At 35.8% G+C, this 20,529-nt stretch overlaps 1 protein-coding gene across 4 annotated transcripts in view; it reads right to left on the minus strand.

The window, feature by feature from the left end:
• Positions 1-20,529, minus strand: part of LOC123532889 (UTP--glucose-1-phosphate uridylyltransferase-like) — a 61,273-nt gene that overhangs the window by 29,495 nt on the left and 11,249 nt on the right. Inside the window, exons 1-2 of one of the 4 annotated variants that reach the window (XM_053551974.1) lie at positions 19,058-19,180; positions 728-859 (exon numbers count right to left, since the gene is read on the minus strand). In XM_053551974.1, the coding sequence (XP_053407949.1) occupies positions 728-859; positions 19,058-19,075 (150 nt within the window). In that variant the 5' untranslated portion in view covers positions 19,076-19,180. Of the gene's footprint in view, positions 1-727; positions 860-3,591; positions 3,664-4,058; positions 4,330-19,057; positions 19,181-20,529 lie in introns of those variants that run through there. The other 3 variants (XM_053551970.1, XM_053551983.1, XM_053551979.1) reach the window with 3 other exon arrangements.

Consider the following 20,529-nt stretch of genomic DNA (forward strand, 5'->3'; position numbering starts at 1 on the left):
TTAAGACAGAAAAGCGGAAATTTGAACAGAACAGTATTTGCAAAAAAAGTTTTTGGTAAGAAGTGAATGTAAATACCAGAGGTCAATAACATGTTGTATATTACCAGAAACTAGCCTTGATACTACATCTTCATACCAAGCCAAAAATAATATTTAACTATTGAAAAACACTTCTTCATATTAATACAGGGGCCAATAACGTCTACCATGCACCCCCCTAGACTTTTTTTCATAGGTACCAAATTGCTGGCAGGACCAACTCTACTGATTATGTAATATACCAGACTATAGTACTGAGCACCCCTACAGTTTGGTTGAAATCCCACCGGTAGTTTCAGAGTAGCTGAGTAGACCAACAGACTGACTGACAAGAGAAAAGCAATATATCTCTTCATATAAAGCAAGATATAAATATTTCTTAAAAGAAGGTTAACTTTCACTGGCATACTTTTGTTCTGTTCATTACTGTGAAAACATCACATTTTGTGGGCATAATATTTTGGTTTTTTTTAGTCAAAATGGCCATTTCGTGAGTAAATGATTTTAATATAGATTTCAGATTTGGAAAGTTAGCTGACTTGCTGCTTAAGGCAAGTAACTGTTTAATAGAGGTGGCCACAAATACAGGTTCTACTGTATTTTGAAGTCTTAATCCTTCTGTAATGTTATACTGCATTCTTTATTAGATATGAACAAATTTCCTGGTTAGCAAATGACAAATACATACCTCTTTATTTCCCATGACAGTATTCAGAATCTTTTGAAGTTCCTTGTTCATGGCCGTCTTAGCATCCAATCGCATCTTCTCCTTGAACTCGACATCGCTCGATGACCTCCTGTGCCCCTTTACAAATGTAGTCTGAAAATAAACAATATAAATTTTCATCTTATCACAATTTGTCAATGGTGTTCCACTAAGGTAGTAAACTTGCACGCTTAGCTCAATAGGGAGTGCGCAGATCTACAAATTGCGGGGTCGTGAGATTGACCCCTGAATGGGGGATTTGTTCTCTGTGACAATTTGATGAAAGACATTGTGTCTGAAATCATTCATCCTCCACCTCTGATTCATGTGGGGAAGTTGGCAATTACTTGCGGAGAACAGGTCTGTACTGATGCAGAATCCAGGAACACTGGTTAGGTTAACTGCCCGCCATTACATAACTGAAATACTGTTGAAAAATTGCGTTAAACCCAAAACTAACAAACAAATATATTCACTGAAGTAATGGCGAGCAATAAGCCTTAGACAGTGTTGCTGGCTCTGTGACCATACCTAACTTTGTTCTCCACAAGTAACTGATAATTTCTTATTATGTGCTGGAAAGGAAATGCAAAATGTTCAAATTGTCAAATTTCAATTTTTTAAGAGTTCGAATGTTTCCAGAATCAGTGTTTGTACAATACTGACCTAGAATGAGTCTGAGTATCTGAGTAGTTTCCCTCTGAGTCGGAGAATACCTTAATGGGTTTGAGTGTTTGAACTATTCCTGAACAACTTTAAATGAGCCGCACCATGAGAAAACCAACATAGCGCATTTGCGACCAGCATGGATCCAGACCAGCCTGTGCATCTGCGCAGTCTGGTCAGGATCCATACAGTAATATTCGCTAACAGTTTCTCTAATTGCAATAGGGTTTGAAAGCGAACAGTATGGATCCTGACCAGACGGATGTGCAGGCTGGTCTGGATCCATGCTGGTCGCAAATGCACTATGTTGGTTTTCTCATGGTGCGGCTCAAATTAGCCTGATATAGCTTGTTTCTGACTGCATCTGAGAGTGCTTGATTAAGACAAAGAAAGCTTGGATGTTCCTGTAGAGTTCAAGAGTTTTCTTGTCAATCAATGAAATTAAGAGAATCTGCTACAAATTGCTGGCCTTTTCTTGCTTTCTGCACACCACATGACCTGGAGCAAACACTGGTCTAACATTGGGGCAGTGTCGAACCTGCTAAACTCAACAAATCAACATACACCATTTTATTGCTGCAACTGTCAAGCAGCTTGATCCTGAACATTCTCATGCAAAATGAGAGCTAAGGTAACGATATATGATACTGATATATAACAGAAAGAATGATCACCTTAGTAATAAAAGCAAGTTATATCTAATATCATTATTATACTGTGACATTTACTACAAAATCCAATAATACAAATACACTGAAGATTTATCATCATAATCTATTGAACAGCTTGTTGTGAAAATATAAGGCTTTGGAGAGGCTAAAACTTCATTTGTGAATGTTATATTACGGTATTGGGTCCATAATGAATGTTCATTTATATTAAGGTAGTGGGTCCATAGTGAATGTTCATTTATATTAAGGTAGTGGGTCCATAGTGAATGTTCATTTATATTAAGGTAGTGAGTCCATAGCAAATGTTCATTTATATCAAGGTAGTGGTCCATAGTGAATGTTCATTTATATTAAGATAGTGAGTCCATAGTGAATGTTCATTTAAATTAAGGTAGTGGTCCATAGTGAATGTTCATTTATATTAAGGTAGTGGTCCATAGTGAATGTTCATTTATATTAAGGTAGTGAGTCCATAGAGAATGTTCAATATATTAAGGTAGTGAGTCCATAGTGAATGCTCATTTATATTAAGGTAGTGAGTCCATAGTGATAATCCGAATTTTTCATTCAATTACATATTCTCCATAATAAATAATTACACCATTCCGATATTCTCCAGAATGAACAGAAAGCCAGGTGCTAACAGGGGCTACACTGATGTTCTCCAGAATGCACAGAAAGCAAGGTGCTAACAGGGGCTACACTGATGTTCTCCAGAATGCACAGAAAGCAAGGTGCTAAGAGGGGCTATATTGATGTTCTCAAGAATGAACAAAAAGCCAGGTGCTAACAGGGGCTACACTGATATTCTCCAGAATTCACAGAAAGCCAGGTGCTAATAGGAGCTACACTGATATTCTCCAGAATGAATAGAAAGCCAGGTGCTAACAGGGGCTACACTGATATTCTCCAGAATGAACAGAAAGTCAGGTGCTAACAGGGGCTACATTGATACTCTCTAGAATGAACAGAAAGCCAGGTGCTAACAGGGGCTACATGTATTGATATTCTCCAGAATAAACAGAAAGCCAGGTGCTAACAAGGGCTACATTGATATTCTCCAGAATGAACAGAAAGCCAGGTGCTAACAGGGGCTACATTGATATTCTCCAGAATGAACAGAAAGTCAGGTGCTAACAGGGGCTACATTATAGTCCTAAAGCCAGGTGTTAACTGGGGCTATATTATAGTCCTAAGAATGCTGAAATGCCATACAAGAATATGCATGCCATGTATATGAATTCATAGAATTATCTTTCTTTATGAAGATATACAAAAATTTAATGAAACATTTGTTGAAATAGACACTCTCCCATAATTTTGACACACAGTTTTTGATACATTGTTAGAAAGTCCTTCTGGATTTCCTTGGTGTTATTTTTCTTAATTACATGTAAAATGTAACATACCATAAAATGCTATACATCATGAATAATAAGAGCATTATTAAACATTAAACTTTTTAACATATTTCAACAAAACCTCCACCAGAAACAACTTTTTCATTACCTTAGAAAACATGCATTTAGACGATTATCTTAATCCATTAAAGAACTGACTGTTTCCTATAAAACTTTGTGCTACCACTGCAAATAAAAGCTAGAACTATGCATGTATAAAAGATAGAATAACAATATCTGACAATAACTTCTCTTTATAGATAAGGAGCTTTCCTTAACCCTTATCCTGCTAAATTTCTATAATGAATTTGTCCATCTTTTAGTTTGGACCGTACCATTCACTGTTAAAAGGGGTTCTTACCAAAAGGATACTGACTGATTGGCGAACAGTGCAGATCATGATCAGACTGCACAGAAGTGCAGGCTGATCATGATCTACACTGGTCGCAATGGCAGAACCAATCGTGACAAGCATGATAAGGGTTAACAAGACAATTACTCCTCTACCTAAGTTTACATAAATATTTAACAGGAATTTTTAGCTCAATTTTCTCATAATTTAAATCAACTACTCACAAAGCCTGTACAATATCCATTAGTTAGCATTTTCGTAACATGCACATACTTCCACATTTACCAGCTTTTATATTGAACCCTATTTCTATTAACGATACCAGCTGTTGTAATACGTCAATAAGATACAACAAAATAGACATCAAAACTAACAAACAAATAATACAAATGTTTAAATAAATTTTCTTAATATGGAAAAACAGTCCTTATCAGTCAACATTGAGATTTCAAAAAATCCGTTAATTAAAATGCACTGCAATTTTTACATATAAACATAATGCTTGTAATACTCACTGCATATGTGATCAAAGAGGAGGGTTTATTTATTAATTATCAAAAACATGATTTTAAATGGCAGGAGTGGTTGATGCATGGTCTATGACTAAAATATTTTCATAATAGAAAGGGTGGGTACAGTTTAAGAATAAAAACATTTTATTTTATCTTTACATGTTGCGAAGCATGTATAATATCAGCATAGAATGTATCATCACGAGTATTTGTGTGGGATTAATTTTTACGTTTTTGATAATTTTGTGAAAATTTTGCCTTGCGACAAGTCAGATTTTAATTACTTTTATGGGAAAAATATATGCTTTACATGATCAAACATCACATCATTGTACTACTGTTTATAAATTTCATTAACTTTTGGTCATGCGAAAATTTCTGATATTACAGTACTTATTTTACATTAAAGCCATGTGAAAATGATATTTATACACTTTATATATTTCTTTTTTTTTTACATCTTTCCGTTTTATGAGTGCGAAAACGTTATTTTGCAGCAGATCTGTGTGACAAATGCTTACTGTTATTTAAATGACGTTTTCATTGATTAATGGTCTAGTGCATAATTTATCTCATATTTTTTAAAGTGCATTAATTTGTCCCACCTAAATAGCATAAACTTTTGACATTTTCAGTAATTTTCAGTAAAACTTCAATTCACATTTTTAATATCTGATCTCAATGACCTTGACATTCAGGGTATCTCATGCACTGACTCAACCAAAGTGTCTGTCCCATACCAAGACTCTCTCAACGTTTAGTGAAGATATGAGCAGCGCCATGAGAAAACCAACATTGGCTTTGCGACCAGCATGGATCCAGACAAGCCTGCACATCTGCACAGTCTGGTCAGGATCCATGCTGTTCGCTTTCAAAGCCTATTAAAATTAGAGAAACCGTTAGTGAACAGCATGGATCCTGACCAGACTGCGCGGATGCGCAGGCTGGTCTGGATCCATGCTGGTCACAAAGCCACTATGTTGGTTTTCTGATGATGCGGCTCATATTGAGTATCTTTACATACGAGTTTGACCTCAATGCAAGACAATAATGATGGCAATGCCAGGAGTACAACAAAAGCCCCCATTACTCATCAAAAAGTTAATCGAGCTAAAATGTAACTAAATACTGGAATTATTCAAGTGTGAGTGATTTGGACCATTTTTAGCTATAACGAATTTATCTTTTTTTACTCTTTGTGATTTTTTTACACTGTGTCACTGACTTGAAAACTTTGAAAGATTCCAGACTTGTTTTTAGTTTTCCTGGATGACAACGTTTCTTTGACATTGTATTTTTTTTCATGTGTTTCATGAAACCTTTAAACTATTGAAACATTTACTGCATATTAACGGGATACACAGGGGAAATAGTGGATGAAGAATTAAAACCTTTATAAATTGTGGAATTGATGTTTCTATGCTAAATTAAAATAATTGACAATCATTATTTCTTATTTAATGACAAAAGTTCGCAATTTTCGTTATTTTGCTAACCTGACCTACGCATGCCAGGTTAGGAAAACACAAGAATATTGTTTAATATAATAAAATGTCAAATTTCACTTTTCTTTTAAATGTAATCCATCTTTACAATGGATAAGTAAGAACATTAGAGTTTCAAGTTGAGATTATTGACAGTTTGTCACGTGTTTTCACGACTTCACAAATAGTTATATATTGTGATTATTATAAAATAGCAAGATTTAATTTGATATAAAACAGCCTCTTTCTGTTTCCTTTCACTTAATTAATTTAATTAATGTAATTTGAATCCATGTCTTTAAAAGAATACAGGTCCAGTACTCCTTTAAACTCTTAAACTAAAATATTTTAGCTTTATATATATATAGTTATATGAAGAAAATTCTCTTCAAATGTATTTAACTTTACTAAATTAACTATTTGTGAACATTTATAAATAAATGTCTGGCACTTCAAAAACTTCCAGTAACATAAGTTATACATATACTGTATATTGCTATACCTCACATGTGTTACATAACAACTACACAGCACTGTTTATACCCAGAAACATGTTAATTTTATGTTACCGATAATATAACCATACATAATTATTTTCAACAGGAAATTTGGGTCTAGTATATACCTATAAGAGATGGAACTGAAATAAGTCTCCAAACTTTTTAGACACTTGTGTACAAAATTTTTTAATTCGCAAGTTACACTACTGTGAAATCATTAATATTCGTGGGGGACTAATTTTTGTAGATTTCGTGGTTGAGTCAATCCACGAAATTTAATCCCAACGAACATGTAAAATTCCCGTTCATTTTATGTTCAAAAGTTGAAATCCACGAATTCATATCCCCACGAAATTGCCGTTTTGACCAAAACCACGAAATTTCATGCCCACGAAATTAAATGATTTCACAGTATATGCTTAGTGTTGGAAAGAAACTAAGATAACACCTATAAGATGTATATATATTTGTAATTCATTATAATTCATAATTACTCGAAATGAAAATGTATTGATTCATTTTTAATTTTCTAATTTTTAATATTTTCATTCTTCCACTTTAGTTGCACAAAGAAAGTACACCGAACCGCAAAATAAACGCAACACATTTCTTTTTTGAATATTTCCGTCGTGATAAATATATTTTACTAACCAAATGTATATTAGAATATTGTTTAACATGTAAAATATTACTATGCCATTAAAACTTATTGAAATATTCGTCGTGACATGATGGACAACAATACGAAAAAGCATGTTTTCAAGTGCGCTTGAAAAGAAAGTAAAATTATTTTTAAAAAATCGGTTAATTTCGTGACCTTTACGATTTTACAATTGAAAAAAACACCCAAAAGATTTTTAGCTGACATAAATAGTCTTTTGCAATGCCAGAACTTCCGGATAATTTTGCGATAAATCAGCATGGAATGCTACATGCGGAATGTCCACAAGGTATAGTTGCAGCATTAGGTTGTCATAGCTTCGACATTGTAAGACTCCATAACGTCTATTACAAATGGTAATGTTCAGGATTGACCAAGGACAGGACGCCACAAGTGAACCGGCAATAAGACGCACAGTGCAAGCTGCCCACCGTCAGGGACAGATTCCTCAAAGCCACAACTATACCAGGAATATATTGGGATTAATGGGTGAGTCTATATACATGTACAAACATTAACATTGCATCATTCCTTATTTAATAAATAACCAGTTTATGTATCAACCTTGTTGGTATCAATTAACAAATAACGCAATGAAGTCATTTAATATATCATTTCATATGCGGATTCGGTAGCACTACTTATACATGATACAATTAACATAATGTGAGTACTTGTACTGTAATTGCATATTTGTTCATTGTAGACGTAATGTCAGCGATGATATGATACGCCGTCGCTGATGCTATTGGTTTCAAGGCTGACGCCGAAGAAAGAATTGATCTCATGTAGACCATCGGGAGGCGCTTTAAGACTGGGCTAGAGCTCCGATTTACCCGCAGGCAATGGGGTCAAGTGCTATTTTCGGGAACTCCAAGGTCAAGTCAACGCTGGATGGACATGTACGGTTATGGCACGCACGTGGAGATGAGTAGCGATCAGTGTTACAGAGGTATGACGGTGGGACGTGTTGGAAGCGTGCACATCTGGCTGGTATGTCCCAATTTTAGTACTAATCTAGTAATTCTCTAACGGCAAGTCAACGCCTATAGGTACGTAAATGACGTTCTCCAAATGAAGTGATCCGTATATGCACAGAACTACGCAGTAGCATATACCAGTCATGAAATGCATGGCCTCACACGGCGAACCTAACAACTAACTTTCTAGGAAACAATAATGTTAATGTCCTGGACTGGCCGTACTTGCCGAAAGACCAGGCACTGATAGAGAACATCTAGGCGGAGCTCAAAACACGCGTGTATGCACGTCAACCACCACCGAACAACCTTCAACAGTTACGTCAGGCTCTTATCCAAGAGTTGAAAACAATATTCCACGAACGATATCGCGAATGTAATTGGCTCCATGAGACATGAGATGCTTGCTTGTATTCAGCCAATGGAGGATACACGATATTGACATGTGTGAAATTGAACTTGTGGGTAATGAACTTTGACTAATGAAACGGGGTTATTTTTGATATTTTTAATGAAATTTACATAGTATGTAGGTAAGGTACTAATGAAATGAAATAAACTCATTATTCATCATTTAAATTGTTTATTTTTGAATTATATGTCTTTCCCCAACCGTTGCTTTTATTTTGCTGTTCGGTGTATCATTTGCTGTTGGTTTGATAATGAAGATGAACAACTGTGCTTGGGAAATTAATAACCCTTACCTTCTCCTTATGTCTAAAACAGGCAAAAATATTGTAAAATATGACATTTTAAAAAGGTAATTTAAATGAAACGACTCAGGTAGAAGATTTGTCAACTTAATAAGTTTTCCTGTTTGATTTCATTCTGTTTGATAGAGACTCATTGGTTAAGCAGTTTCAAAAGGAACGCCTGTAATAAAATGATCCATCAAAATATAAAATCAAATCATATATATATATAACAAGAGGGCCATGATGGCCCTATATCTCTCACCTGAGTTTAGTTGCTTGCTTGAATAAATTTCTTTGCTAAAGCTTCAAAAACAAAAACCTTGGTGAGTAGAGAACCACTAGAGCATGCAAAAGACCAAATATCTAAGCTCTGGGCTATGGTTTCAGAAAAGATATTTTTCTAAAGATTTTTCCTATATAAGTCAATGTTAAACAATAGACCCCTATACAAGTATTTTTAAACCATGTGCCCCAGGAGCAGGGCCAGTTTTAACCCCAGAGGCATAATTTGAACAATTTTGGTAAAGGACTACTACACAATGCTACATACCAAATATCAAAGCCCTAGGCCATGTGGTTTTGTACAAGATTTTCAAAGTTTTCCTAAACCATGTGATCCACAGGGCGGAGCCATATTGACCCTAGAGGAATAATTTGAACAATCTTGGTAGAGGACCACTAGTATCTAATGATGCTACATACAAAATAAGCCGTAGGCCCATGTGGTTTTGGACAAAGTTTTTCCCTATATAAGTCTATATAAACCATGTGACCCCACGGCGGGGCCATATTTAACCCTAGTGATATAATTTGAACAAGTGAATGAAGTATTGCCATGCAATACAAAGTCCCCTACTGGAAGGCACCTAATTTTCTCTACTGCAGTATAACATAATGAAATGATATCTGTCAATGATGTATAAACAATATTGTATTATATATACAATATGTTATAACAACACACTTAATTAGAATGTGCATATATAAAAACCCACAGTTGTTTTCATATTGAAATGTTTTTGCCGATTATAAAAAAGTTATCATATAAGTAATTTATTAGTACCAACAAAGGGAAATTAATCTTAAAAAAAAAAAAAAGAAAAAAAAAATCTATATAATATAAGTCCACAAGAAACTCTTTACCAGGTAGAGATAGGTCAAAATACACCTAAAAATTGGATGTAACATGCATGTTGTACCACAGAAAAGTGGTCTCGATTTTTCTCTACGGCCAGTAATAAAAAAGTTACAATAAAATCTATTTATAGTAACAACAAAGGGACGTAATTCTAAAAACAAGGGTGCCTCATGGTGGTGAACATTTGGTCCAAGTTACATCAAAATCCCTCAATGCATGAAGAAGAAATGCTCCGGACAAAGTCATTCTTGAATTTGACCTTTGACCTCTAAATATGACCTTGACCTTAGACCTAGGGACCTGGTTCTTGAGCATGACAATCCGTCTTATGTTGGTGGACATTTGTGCCAAGTTACATCAAAATCCCTCTATGCATGAAGATGAAATGCTCCAGACAAAGTTATTCTTGTGTCTGACCTTTGGTCTTTTAAGTGTGACTTGACATTAGACCCTGGGCCTCGGTTTTGCACATAACATGTTGTCTCATCTAGGGGAATATTTGTGCCAACTGACATCTAAATCCTTTTTTGCATGACAAAGTTATAGACCGGACAGGAAAAAAATTCTACTGACCTTTGATCTCAAAGTGTGACCTTGACCTTTAAGTTAGGGTACTGGGTGTTGTGCATGACACGTCATCTCATCATGGGGAACATTTATGCCAAGTAATATTGTAATCCCTTGATGGATGACAGAGTTCTGGATCGGACAGGAAAAAAACCTTATTGACCTTTGACCTCCAATTGTGACCTTGACCTTTGAGCTAAGGGTCCGGGATTTGCGCATGACACGTCGTCTCATCATGGGGAACATTTGTGCCAAGTAATATTAAAATCCCTTAATGAATGTCAGAGTTATGGACCGGACACAAAACAGACCCTGTTCATGCTATGTTAACATTTTACTGCTAAGTGTGACCTTGACCTTTGAGCTAGGGGTCTGAAAGTTGTGCATGACACATCTTCTTATTATGAGGTACATTTGTGCCAAGTAATATTAAAATCCCTTCATGGATGGCAGAGTTATGGACCGGACAGGAAAAAAGCCCTGTTGACCTTTGACCTCCAATTGTGACCTTGACCTTTAAGCTAGGGGTGTAGGTTTTGCGCATGACACGTCGTCTCATCATGGGGAACATTTTTGCCAAGTAATATTAAAATCCCTTCATGGATGGCAGAGTTATGGACCGGACAGGAAAAAAGCCCTGTTGACCTTTGACCTCCAATTGTGACCTTGACCTTTGAGCTAGGGGTCCGGGTTTTGCGCATGACATGTTGTCTCATCATGGGGAACATTTGTGCCAAGTAATATTAAAATCCCTTCACGGATGACAGAGTCATGGACCGGACACGAAATTGCGGATGGACGGACGGACAGACGGAATGATGGAAAAGCGCATTCCTATAGTCCCCGAAACTGGTTTTCAACCAGTAGGGGACTAATAATCTTTTACAGGCCCACTAGATGATGCTACATACCAAATATCAAAGCCCTAGGCCCTTTGGTTTTGGACATGAAGATTTTCAAAGTTTTTTCCCTATATAAGTCTACATAAACAATGTGACCCCAGGGCGGATATTTGACCCTAGTGATATAATTTGAACAATCTTCGTACAAGCCCACTAGATGATGCTACATACCAAATATCAAAGCCCTAGGCCCTGTGGTTTTGGACAAGAAGATTTTCAAAGTGTTTCCCTATATAAGTCTATATTAACCATGTGACCCCCAGGGCTGGGCCATATTTGACCCTAGGGCAATATTTTGAACAATCTTGGTAGAGGACCACTAGATGATGCTACATACAAAATATCAAAGCCCTAGGACGTGTGGTTTTGGACATGAAGACTTTTAAAGTTTTTCCTTTCGATTGCCATGGCAACCAGAGTTCTGTATGGAATTCAATTCTTTGAACAATTTTCAAAGAAGACATTCCAAGGAATATCCCTATGAAGTTTCATCAAAATTGGCAAGGTGGTTTAGGAGAAGATGTTGTTTAAAAGAAAGTGTGAATGGACGGACAGACGACAGACTGACGTTCCTACAAACGGGTATTTATGTGGCTACTCTTTTGTTCTCCCTATTGTTCTTTTAGCAACGTAAAACGTAAAAGCTTACAGAATGAATTACATCAAAGAGAAAGTACAGTCACCTATTGTTCCTATAGCCACCTAAGTATGCAAATGTGGGCTCAGACAGACGGATGGATGCCGAATGGTAAAAAATCACAATAGCTCATTCCAAGCATTTTGTGCTCAGGTGAGCTAAAATGTATAAAGCAGCTTGTAAAAAAGTTAAAGACGCCTTAATGTTTTTGCTGTAAAATGTAATGCATGAATAAGATACTGCAACTGAAGTTAATTTCGTTGACAGAAAGAAATATTGTCTATTTCATGGGGGCATTAGTGTTTGTCGAGTTCAAATTTTAAAATTAAAAAAAAAACTGAAATTTTATATATTTGTTGGAATTAAATTTTGCACAATGAAGCTCCCACAAAAAACACAAGAGGGTCATGATGACCCTGAATCGCTCACCTGAGTAATACGAGCCACATGTTTCAAATGGCAAACTGACGCTAAAATATTAGAAAGTAAGTCAGTACGTCAAATTCATGGTCACTGAAAGACAGTTTTAAGATTGGTGTGCAAAACTGTATATGTCATCCGAATTTCAAGGCTGTATCTTAAAAAACAAGAAAGTAGGTCAGTAGGTCAAGGTCATAGTCAAGTGATCCCTAATCACTTGGGTCATCAGGTAATTATAATTAAACAGTCTAGGAAATATGACCTGATAATTTTTGCCTATATATCTAGGGCCAGAAATTTTGAAACCGGTTAATCATTTGTATGAATCGAATCGAACCGGTTAATCGGCCGCCATATCTTTGCCTTCCTGATGACTGTATCAAGGTACTTCCAACAGCTGACCTCATTAGGAACTTACCGACTTTTGTTTGCAAGCAGTTTGAAAATTAATAAGTCATATTTTTGTGTATTTCATTTTAAATATTTCACGACAGGCGAATCCAAGACTACTGATTATGTTGATTGATGTGTTTTAGCGGAAATATACTGCGGGTCAATGTGCTGGTCATAGAAATATATAAAGTACGATTCGTGATGTTTATTGTTTAAGAGCGATTAGCGGTTTTGCAAAATGGAAAACCGGTTTCATCTAGTAATCGAATCGGATCCGATTAACCGAGTAATCGTCCCAGTCCTATATATAACTCATAATTATAACAAGTGACCCCCAGGACGGGGCAACCAGGGACATAATTTGAACAAACTTGTTAGAGATCCACCAGGCAATGTTACAAACCAAATATCAAATGCCTAGGCCTTGAACTTTCAGACAAGATGATCTTTAATTTTTTTCCTATACAAGTCCATGTTAAACTTGGTACCCCCAGGGCAGGGCCTCTTTTCACCCTAGGGGCATAATTGGAACAATTTTGGTAGAGAAACACTAGGAAAGGCAACATACTTAATAGGCCTTGCAGTTTCAAGCAAGAAGATTTTTAAAGTTTTTTTTTCCTATTTAAGTCTATGTAAAACATAAGACCTCCGTGGCAGGGCCTCTTTTCACCCCAGGGGCATAATTTGAATAATTTTGGTAGAGGACCACAAGGCAATGCTACATACAAAATATCAAAGACCTAGGTCATGTGGTTATTTTAAAAAAATTTTACTATATAAGTCTATGTAAATTTTGTGACCCCCGGGGCAGGGCCTCTTTTCACCCCAGGGGCACAATTTGAACAATCTTGATAGAGGACTATAAGATAATGTCACAAGCCAAATACCAAGGCTCTACGCCTTGCGGTTTTGGATAAGAAGATTTTTAAAGTTTTTCCTTTCGGTTGCCATGGCAACCAGAGTTCTGCATGGAATTAAATTCTTTGAACAATTTTGAAAGGGGACCATCCAAGGATCATTCCTTTGAAGATTGGTGAAATTTTGCCAAGTGTTTTTCATGAAGAAGATTTTTTTAGAAAAATTAATGTTGACGGACGGACAACTGATGACGGACGACTGACTACGGATGATGGACATTGAGCGTTCACGAAAGCTCACCATGAGCCTTTGGCTCAGGTGAGCTAAAAATATGAAAAGCAATCTCCCAAAAATAATGATGATTTAACAGTAGTTCAGCAGTTACTGGAACTGAAAACTTTCTTCTTACCCATCTCATCATTATCTGACCAACGGCAAACTGCACACTTTTATAAAATGTTATATTCCTTATAATTTATTATCTCCCTTTAGTAGGAATCACGATTTAATAAACTCCTGAAAAATCGACTATGAGAATGTAAGATTCTCCTGCATTTAGGTAAAAGTTGCTATCTCTCTTTAACTTAAAAAGAAAAACTTTCAAGTTCAATGAGAGGAATGGGGCATTCCTCAGAAAATCGGAGATTTCACATCCCTGCTCTGTACAATGTGACATTAAAGGCACCATTCAACTTAAATCTACAAAGGACTTTTTTGACATGTTTCATTTTTCACCCAATTATTTGCTGTAACATCACCTTAAAAATTTCAATTTTTGTAAATAAAACATTTTTTCTTCTGATTTAAAATGGTACACACAGCATTACTTATTTAAAAATGTTAGTAAGATTTATCAAACATGTCCCACACTGAGATATTGTTTTACATCCCCTCTTTTCAACATCAATCAAAGTTTAAAAATATACTCTTAAAAAAAATATCACCTATCATTTGATTAATGTAAACCTTTTTGGCCTTTGGTTAAAGGCTACTTAAATATGAATAAAATTTCATCATATAACTTCTTTATTTCTCTGTTGTGAAGACTGACACAATTATGGTTATTTGGCAATTTTTCACAAGAAGACCAATACTCAGGGCATTAATTCAGGTGCAGGTATGAGCCTGGGTAAAACATTAACACTTCTGCAAGCCAGCTGGATGTCTCCTCGTAAGCAGGTCATTATTTCACTAACCCACAGAGGACGTGAGGGGCAAGAATTCAAAGTCTGTGACTTTACCACTTTGGTTTGGTCGTCTTGTCATGTTTCTTTTGTACTGAAAAATGACATCTTTAACATTCAAGCCTTAATTTTCTAGACTGACATTTCTGTCGCAAACTAATGCACTATATTTAGCTTTTTGTGTGTTTTCTTTACTGTGGAAGAAACAAGTAACCAACATCAATGCTTTTTGTCCAGTATGGATCCAGTTAAGCCTGCATATCCATAGAGTCTGATCTCAATCCCTATTGTTCACTTATTGTTCTGCTGAAATTGATCAACTTTACGGATGTGATGATAAATGGACAGATGGATGTGATGATAAATGGACAGTATGGATGTGGCGATATATGGACAGATGGATGTGGGGATAAATGGACAGATGGATGTGGGGATAAATGAACAGTATGGCTGTGGGGATAAATGGACAATATGGCTGTGGGGATAAATGGACAGTATGGCTGTGGGAATAAATGGACAGTATGGCTGTGGGGATAAATGGACAGTATGGCTGTGGGAATAAATGGACAGTATGGAAGTGATGATAAATGGACAGTATGGATGTGGTGATAAATGGACAGTATGGATGTGGTGATAAATGGACAGTATGGATGTGATGATAAATGGACAGTATGGATGTGATGATAAATGGACAGTATGGATGTGGTGATAAATGGACAGTATGGATGTGGTGATAAATGGACAGTATGGCTGTAGGGATAAATGGACAGTATGGCTGTGGGAATAAATGGACAGTATGGCTGTGATGATAAATGGACAGTATGGATGTGATGATAAATGGACAGACGGATGTGGGGATAAATGGACAGTATGGCTGTGGGGATAAATGGACAGTATGGCTGTGGGAATAAATGGACAGCATGGCTGTGATGATAAATGGACAGACGGATGTGGGGATAAATGGACAGTATGGCTGTGGGGATAAATGGACAGTATGGCTGTGGGAATAAATGGACAGTATGGCTGTGATGATAAATGGACAGTATGAATGTGATGATAAATGGACAGACGGATGTGGGAATAAATGGACAGAATGGCTGTGATGATAAATGGACAGTATGGATGTGGTGATAAATGGACAGTATGGATGTGGTGATAAATGGACAGTATGGCTGTAGGGATAAATGGACAGTATGGCTGTGGGAATAAATGGACAGTATGGCTTGATGATAAATGGACATATGGATGTGATGATAATGGACAGACGGATGTGGGGATAAATGGACAGTATGGCTGTGGGGATAAATGGACAGTATGGCTGTGGGAATAAATGGACAGTATGGCTGTGATGATAAATGGACAGACGGATGTGGGGATAAATGGACTGTATGGCTGTGGGGATAAATGGACAGTATAGCTGTGGGAATAAATGGACAGTATGGCTGTGATGATAAATGGACAGTATGGATGTGATGATAAATGGACAGTATGGATGTGGTGATAAATGGACAGACGGATGTGGGGATAAATGGACAGTATGGCTGTGGGGATAAATGGACAGTATGGCTGTGGGAATAAATGGACAGTATGGCTGTGATGATAAATGGACAGTATGGATGTGGGGATAAATGGACAGTATGGCTGTGGGAATAAATGGACAGTATGGATGTGATGATAAATGGACAGTATGTAGAGATGGTACCTAAGGCTACGTATTCAATGACAACAACAACAAATCAAGTGCAAAACTGAAGCGCATATCCCTTTTCTCACACTAGCAATATTTTAACATAGCACCGCGCAGTAAATACGGGAACTTTTGACAGCGACATCGGCTTCGTTGTCTTTGTGGATTAGCTAAAGAAAGGTGATTGTCATTTCTTTTTAACTAACACAACCATTTTATTATACTAAAGAAAGTCTGCATTATATTAACAGAAGTTTCTGTAACGGTAGATTCCGCAAGGTAAATGCTGTTCCACAGGCCTCGGTCAATATGCAAATTAGGTACATTTGTAAACACAAGGTGCGTGTCATAAAAAATGAAATAACTTCTTTCGGCACAGTTTTTGGTATGGTTTTGGTGTGACCATCAGATAGAATATACATTTTTAGATCGCTCTGTTTTAACTAGTACATTTTAAGGCCTTGATTATTCTTGGCAAACGAATTTTGTAAAATGTTGAGGGATTCGATGTCGTAAAATTCATATAATCTGTTTATATTTTTTCTCACGAATAATGCTTTCTTTCATATGATCATATCACACCTGTAAATAATCGGCAGTAATAAATAAAATAAATTGTCTTTGAATGAAAGATAACGCTCAATGTTTCTGTTTGAATGATTGTTCATAGATCTTGAAGTACATGTATACTATATTTTTGGGAAACGCATCCGAATCTATGCATACTTTGTTCACATAACTAGATAGTCCTAGAAGAGTTATCTGTCACTGGCTTCACTTTTCCAAGTAGGACCAAATTTTTCGGATTAAATATTGCCTTTCAGCATGAAAAAATGAAGTATGAAAGTGAAACCATTATATAATTGAGGTACTCCGGTATTAAGTTTTCAACAGAAAGTAATATCAGATGCAGTTTGATTTTTTAGGTACCATCTCTACAGTATGAATGTGACGATAAATGGACAGATGGATGTGGGGATAAATGGACAGTATGAATGTGACGATAAATGGACAGTATGGATGTGGGGATAAATGGACAGTATGGCTGTGCGGATAAATGGACAGTATGGCTGTGGGAATAAATGGACAGTATGGCTGTGGGGATAAATGGACAGTATGGCTACAGTATGGATGTGCAATGATCTGGATCCTTGCTGCTCACAAAACACTGGTTTTTGCAGTGGCAATTTAATGCTCTTTTTACTTAACCTTTTGTGCTTATGTCTTTCAAACAAAAGAGCTGTGGGCCTCTAACCCCCCCCCCCCCCCCCTGCTCCCACACACACACCTTATCTCGCTAAAAATAACAACAACAAGCAAATTCGATGAATTGGAATCCCCCGCCGAAAGGGTCAGAGTTGAAGAACGGCAAAAAAATATATCCTGCAAAAAGTTAAGAATGTTACCAAGAAGCAAATAATTTCATTAGTCAAATCAAATTAAAAGAAAATGAATGGTTTGTTTGGGTGGGGGGGGGGTGAGGATACAACAGTTTACATGTTGATTATAAATATTGGTAGAAAACAAAAAATGAAAAAAAAAAAAAAAAAAAAAAAAAAAATGGGGGGGGGGGGGGGGGGGGGGGGGGGGGGGAGGGGGAGGGGGGTGACCAATTTAAGGTGGTGACCAGGTGTAGGTACACAACATCACATGTTTATAATAAATGTGCATGGAAAAGAATGGAAGAAGTTTAATGAAATTCTTCCAATTGGTTGGTTTGTTATGTACAGATCTGTGGATTTTTAAACAATTAAAGGGCAATAACTAAATGGAAAATTGACCAATCGAAAAAAAACTTGAAGGGCATCGTCGCAGTATCTTGGTTCATGTCTATTTCAAGTTTGATGAAATTCTACCTGCTAGTTACTGAGAAATGGCTGCAGACGGACATTTTTCATTAAATCAAGGGCAATAACTCTGAGGGAAATTGACCTATCAAAAAAAAAACTTGACGGGCATCAGCGCAGTATCTTGGTTCATGTCTATTTCAAATTTGATGAAATTCTACCTGTTAGTTACTGAGAAATGGCTGCAGACAGACATTTTTTATTAAATCAAGGGCAATAACTCTGAGGGAAATTGACCAATCAAAAAAAAAACTTGACGGGCATCATCACAGTATGTTGGCTCATGTTTATTTCAAGTTTCATGAAATTCTACCAAGTAGTTACTGAGAAATGGCTGCGGACGGACGGACGGACGGACTGACTGACGGACTGACGGACGGACAACGCCATTTCAATACCCCCCTCCCGATTTCATCGGCGGGGGATAACAAAAAGCAGGATTTTAAGATTTTAAACAAAGTTAAGTCAGACTTAAAACATCTTATTTCTTATTTTGTTCATGCACATCATTGTTTAAAATCAAGAATATGTAAGAAAACAATCTCTTGACATGCACTTGAAGGAAAACAAACATTTATTGAGTGTATTGTTAACAGTTAATTTTATCTTTAAATGACATATTTTAGACAGAAAAAAGCCAGAGACATTAACTTAATAAGGAGATAATTCAAAGTGAAAACACTGTTTTTTGAACTGGTTAAATAAATTGTTACAGAGAAATCTCATTATTACTTCAATATGTAGAAGGAAAAACTTACTTTCATCATAAAGTCCATGTCAGAAGCAAAAAAATAGGAGATAAATTCTTTCAACAGCTCACACAGGAATTTACAAAAACTGAGAGGATGTTGTTATATGATATATAGTAAATGCTCATAGAAAGACATGGAAAATTAATGTACTTCATACGCACTATACAAAAAATATGCATACACAGGATTATAAATATGCATACACAGGATTATAAATATGCATACTTATATGCTATGTGTCGCCAAATTCATAGTTTTAAGAACAACATTTACCAGTACTTTCCTGATATCTGGGCGGTTGGCCTCTGTTGATAAAAGTGAATTTGTAGGAATTGAAAATCTTTCATGCTGCCTACATATACTTGTGTTGAATTCTAGCAAACAGCTAAACATCCAAAAATTTACGTCTGTCTCCCTAAAATGACCAATTATTGAAAAGACTGGTTTTTGCTTAATATTTCAAAGGTCTTCTTTTGTTTGTAGACTAAATCAAGTTACCACAGGTATTTTCAAAGGTGTACTAAATCATAACATAATATGAATGGCAGCAGTTTTTTTTTTATTTCATCACCTGCATAAAAACATTCAAGATTCATCATGAAACTTTTCAAATTTCCTACAAAAAATAATAGAATTTAAAGTTTGTGATTTTACTTAAAATTCGGAAAAAATATACAAAATATAAATAAAGTATTAATAATTTATGTGCCAAATATCAAAATATGGCTTTTCATTATTTTTATCCCTACAAAGATGTGAGTCTGCAGTTATCTGGTACAATGCTAATATTCCCTAGCAACCTGTGTTTAATTTCTGACTGCTATCAATATCAACACTAGTGGTCAGTTCCAGGGAGTGTCAGTCTAGTCAGAAATCGCGTTCAGCTTTTACAAATGCCACATAATTATAGTGAGAAAAGAATAAGTTTATCCTTCTATAAGATTTTGAATAAGCTGCATCTTAAACTAAGTAATTTATCTTACTGAATGTCATGACGACAGTTACACGTCCTTCGCTAGTACAAAAACCTGTCATTAGTATACACTATGATTAATTAAAATAGTTCATGCAATTAACAGAAGAAACATGGAAAATGGTGTATATGTTTCATTTTTTCCCTAAAATTTTGTTTTCAAGACTGTATATTTGCTTCTTATTTACTTTTAAGTAAGCAGCCATATTCTACTTCATCTAAGATTTTTTTGCATTTATCTTTTTTTATATGAAGAAAAGCAAAGATCATTTTAAAAATTTTATTATAGTGACTTGACATTTGAACATAAAAATGATACACATTAAAGAAATAATGTACAGAAAAATCATGTTTTAACATTACTAATACACAAAAATAGAGGTTATTCATCCACAGAATAATTTCACAAGGGTGTAAGCCAAGGGAATTTTTCTTGCAATGTATAATCAATTTTGAGTGTATTATTTAAGTAAAACATGACTTTGCTGTACCTTATTTCAATTCT

This window comes from Mercenaria mercenaria, chromosome 1, assembly GCF_021730395.1.
Source record: "Mercenaria mercenaria strain notata chromosome 1, MADL_Memer_1, whole genome shotgun sequence".
NCBI lineage: Eukaryota > Metazoa > Mollusca > Bivalvia > Venerida > Veneridae > Mercenaria > Mercenaria mercenaria.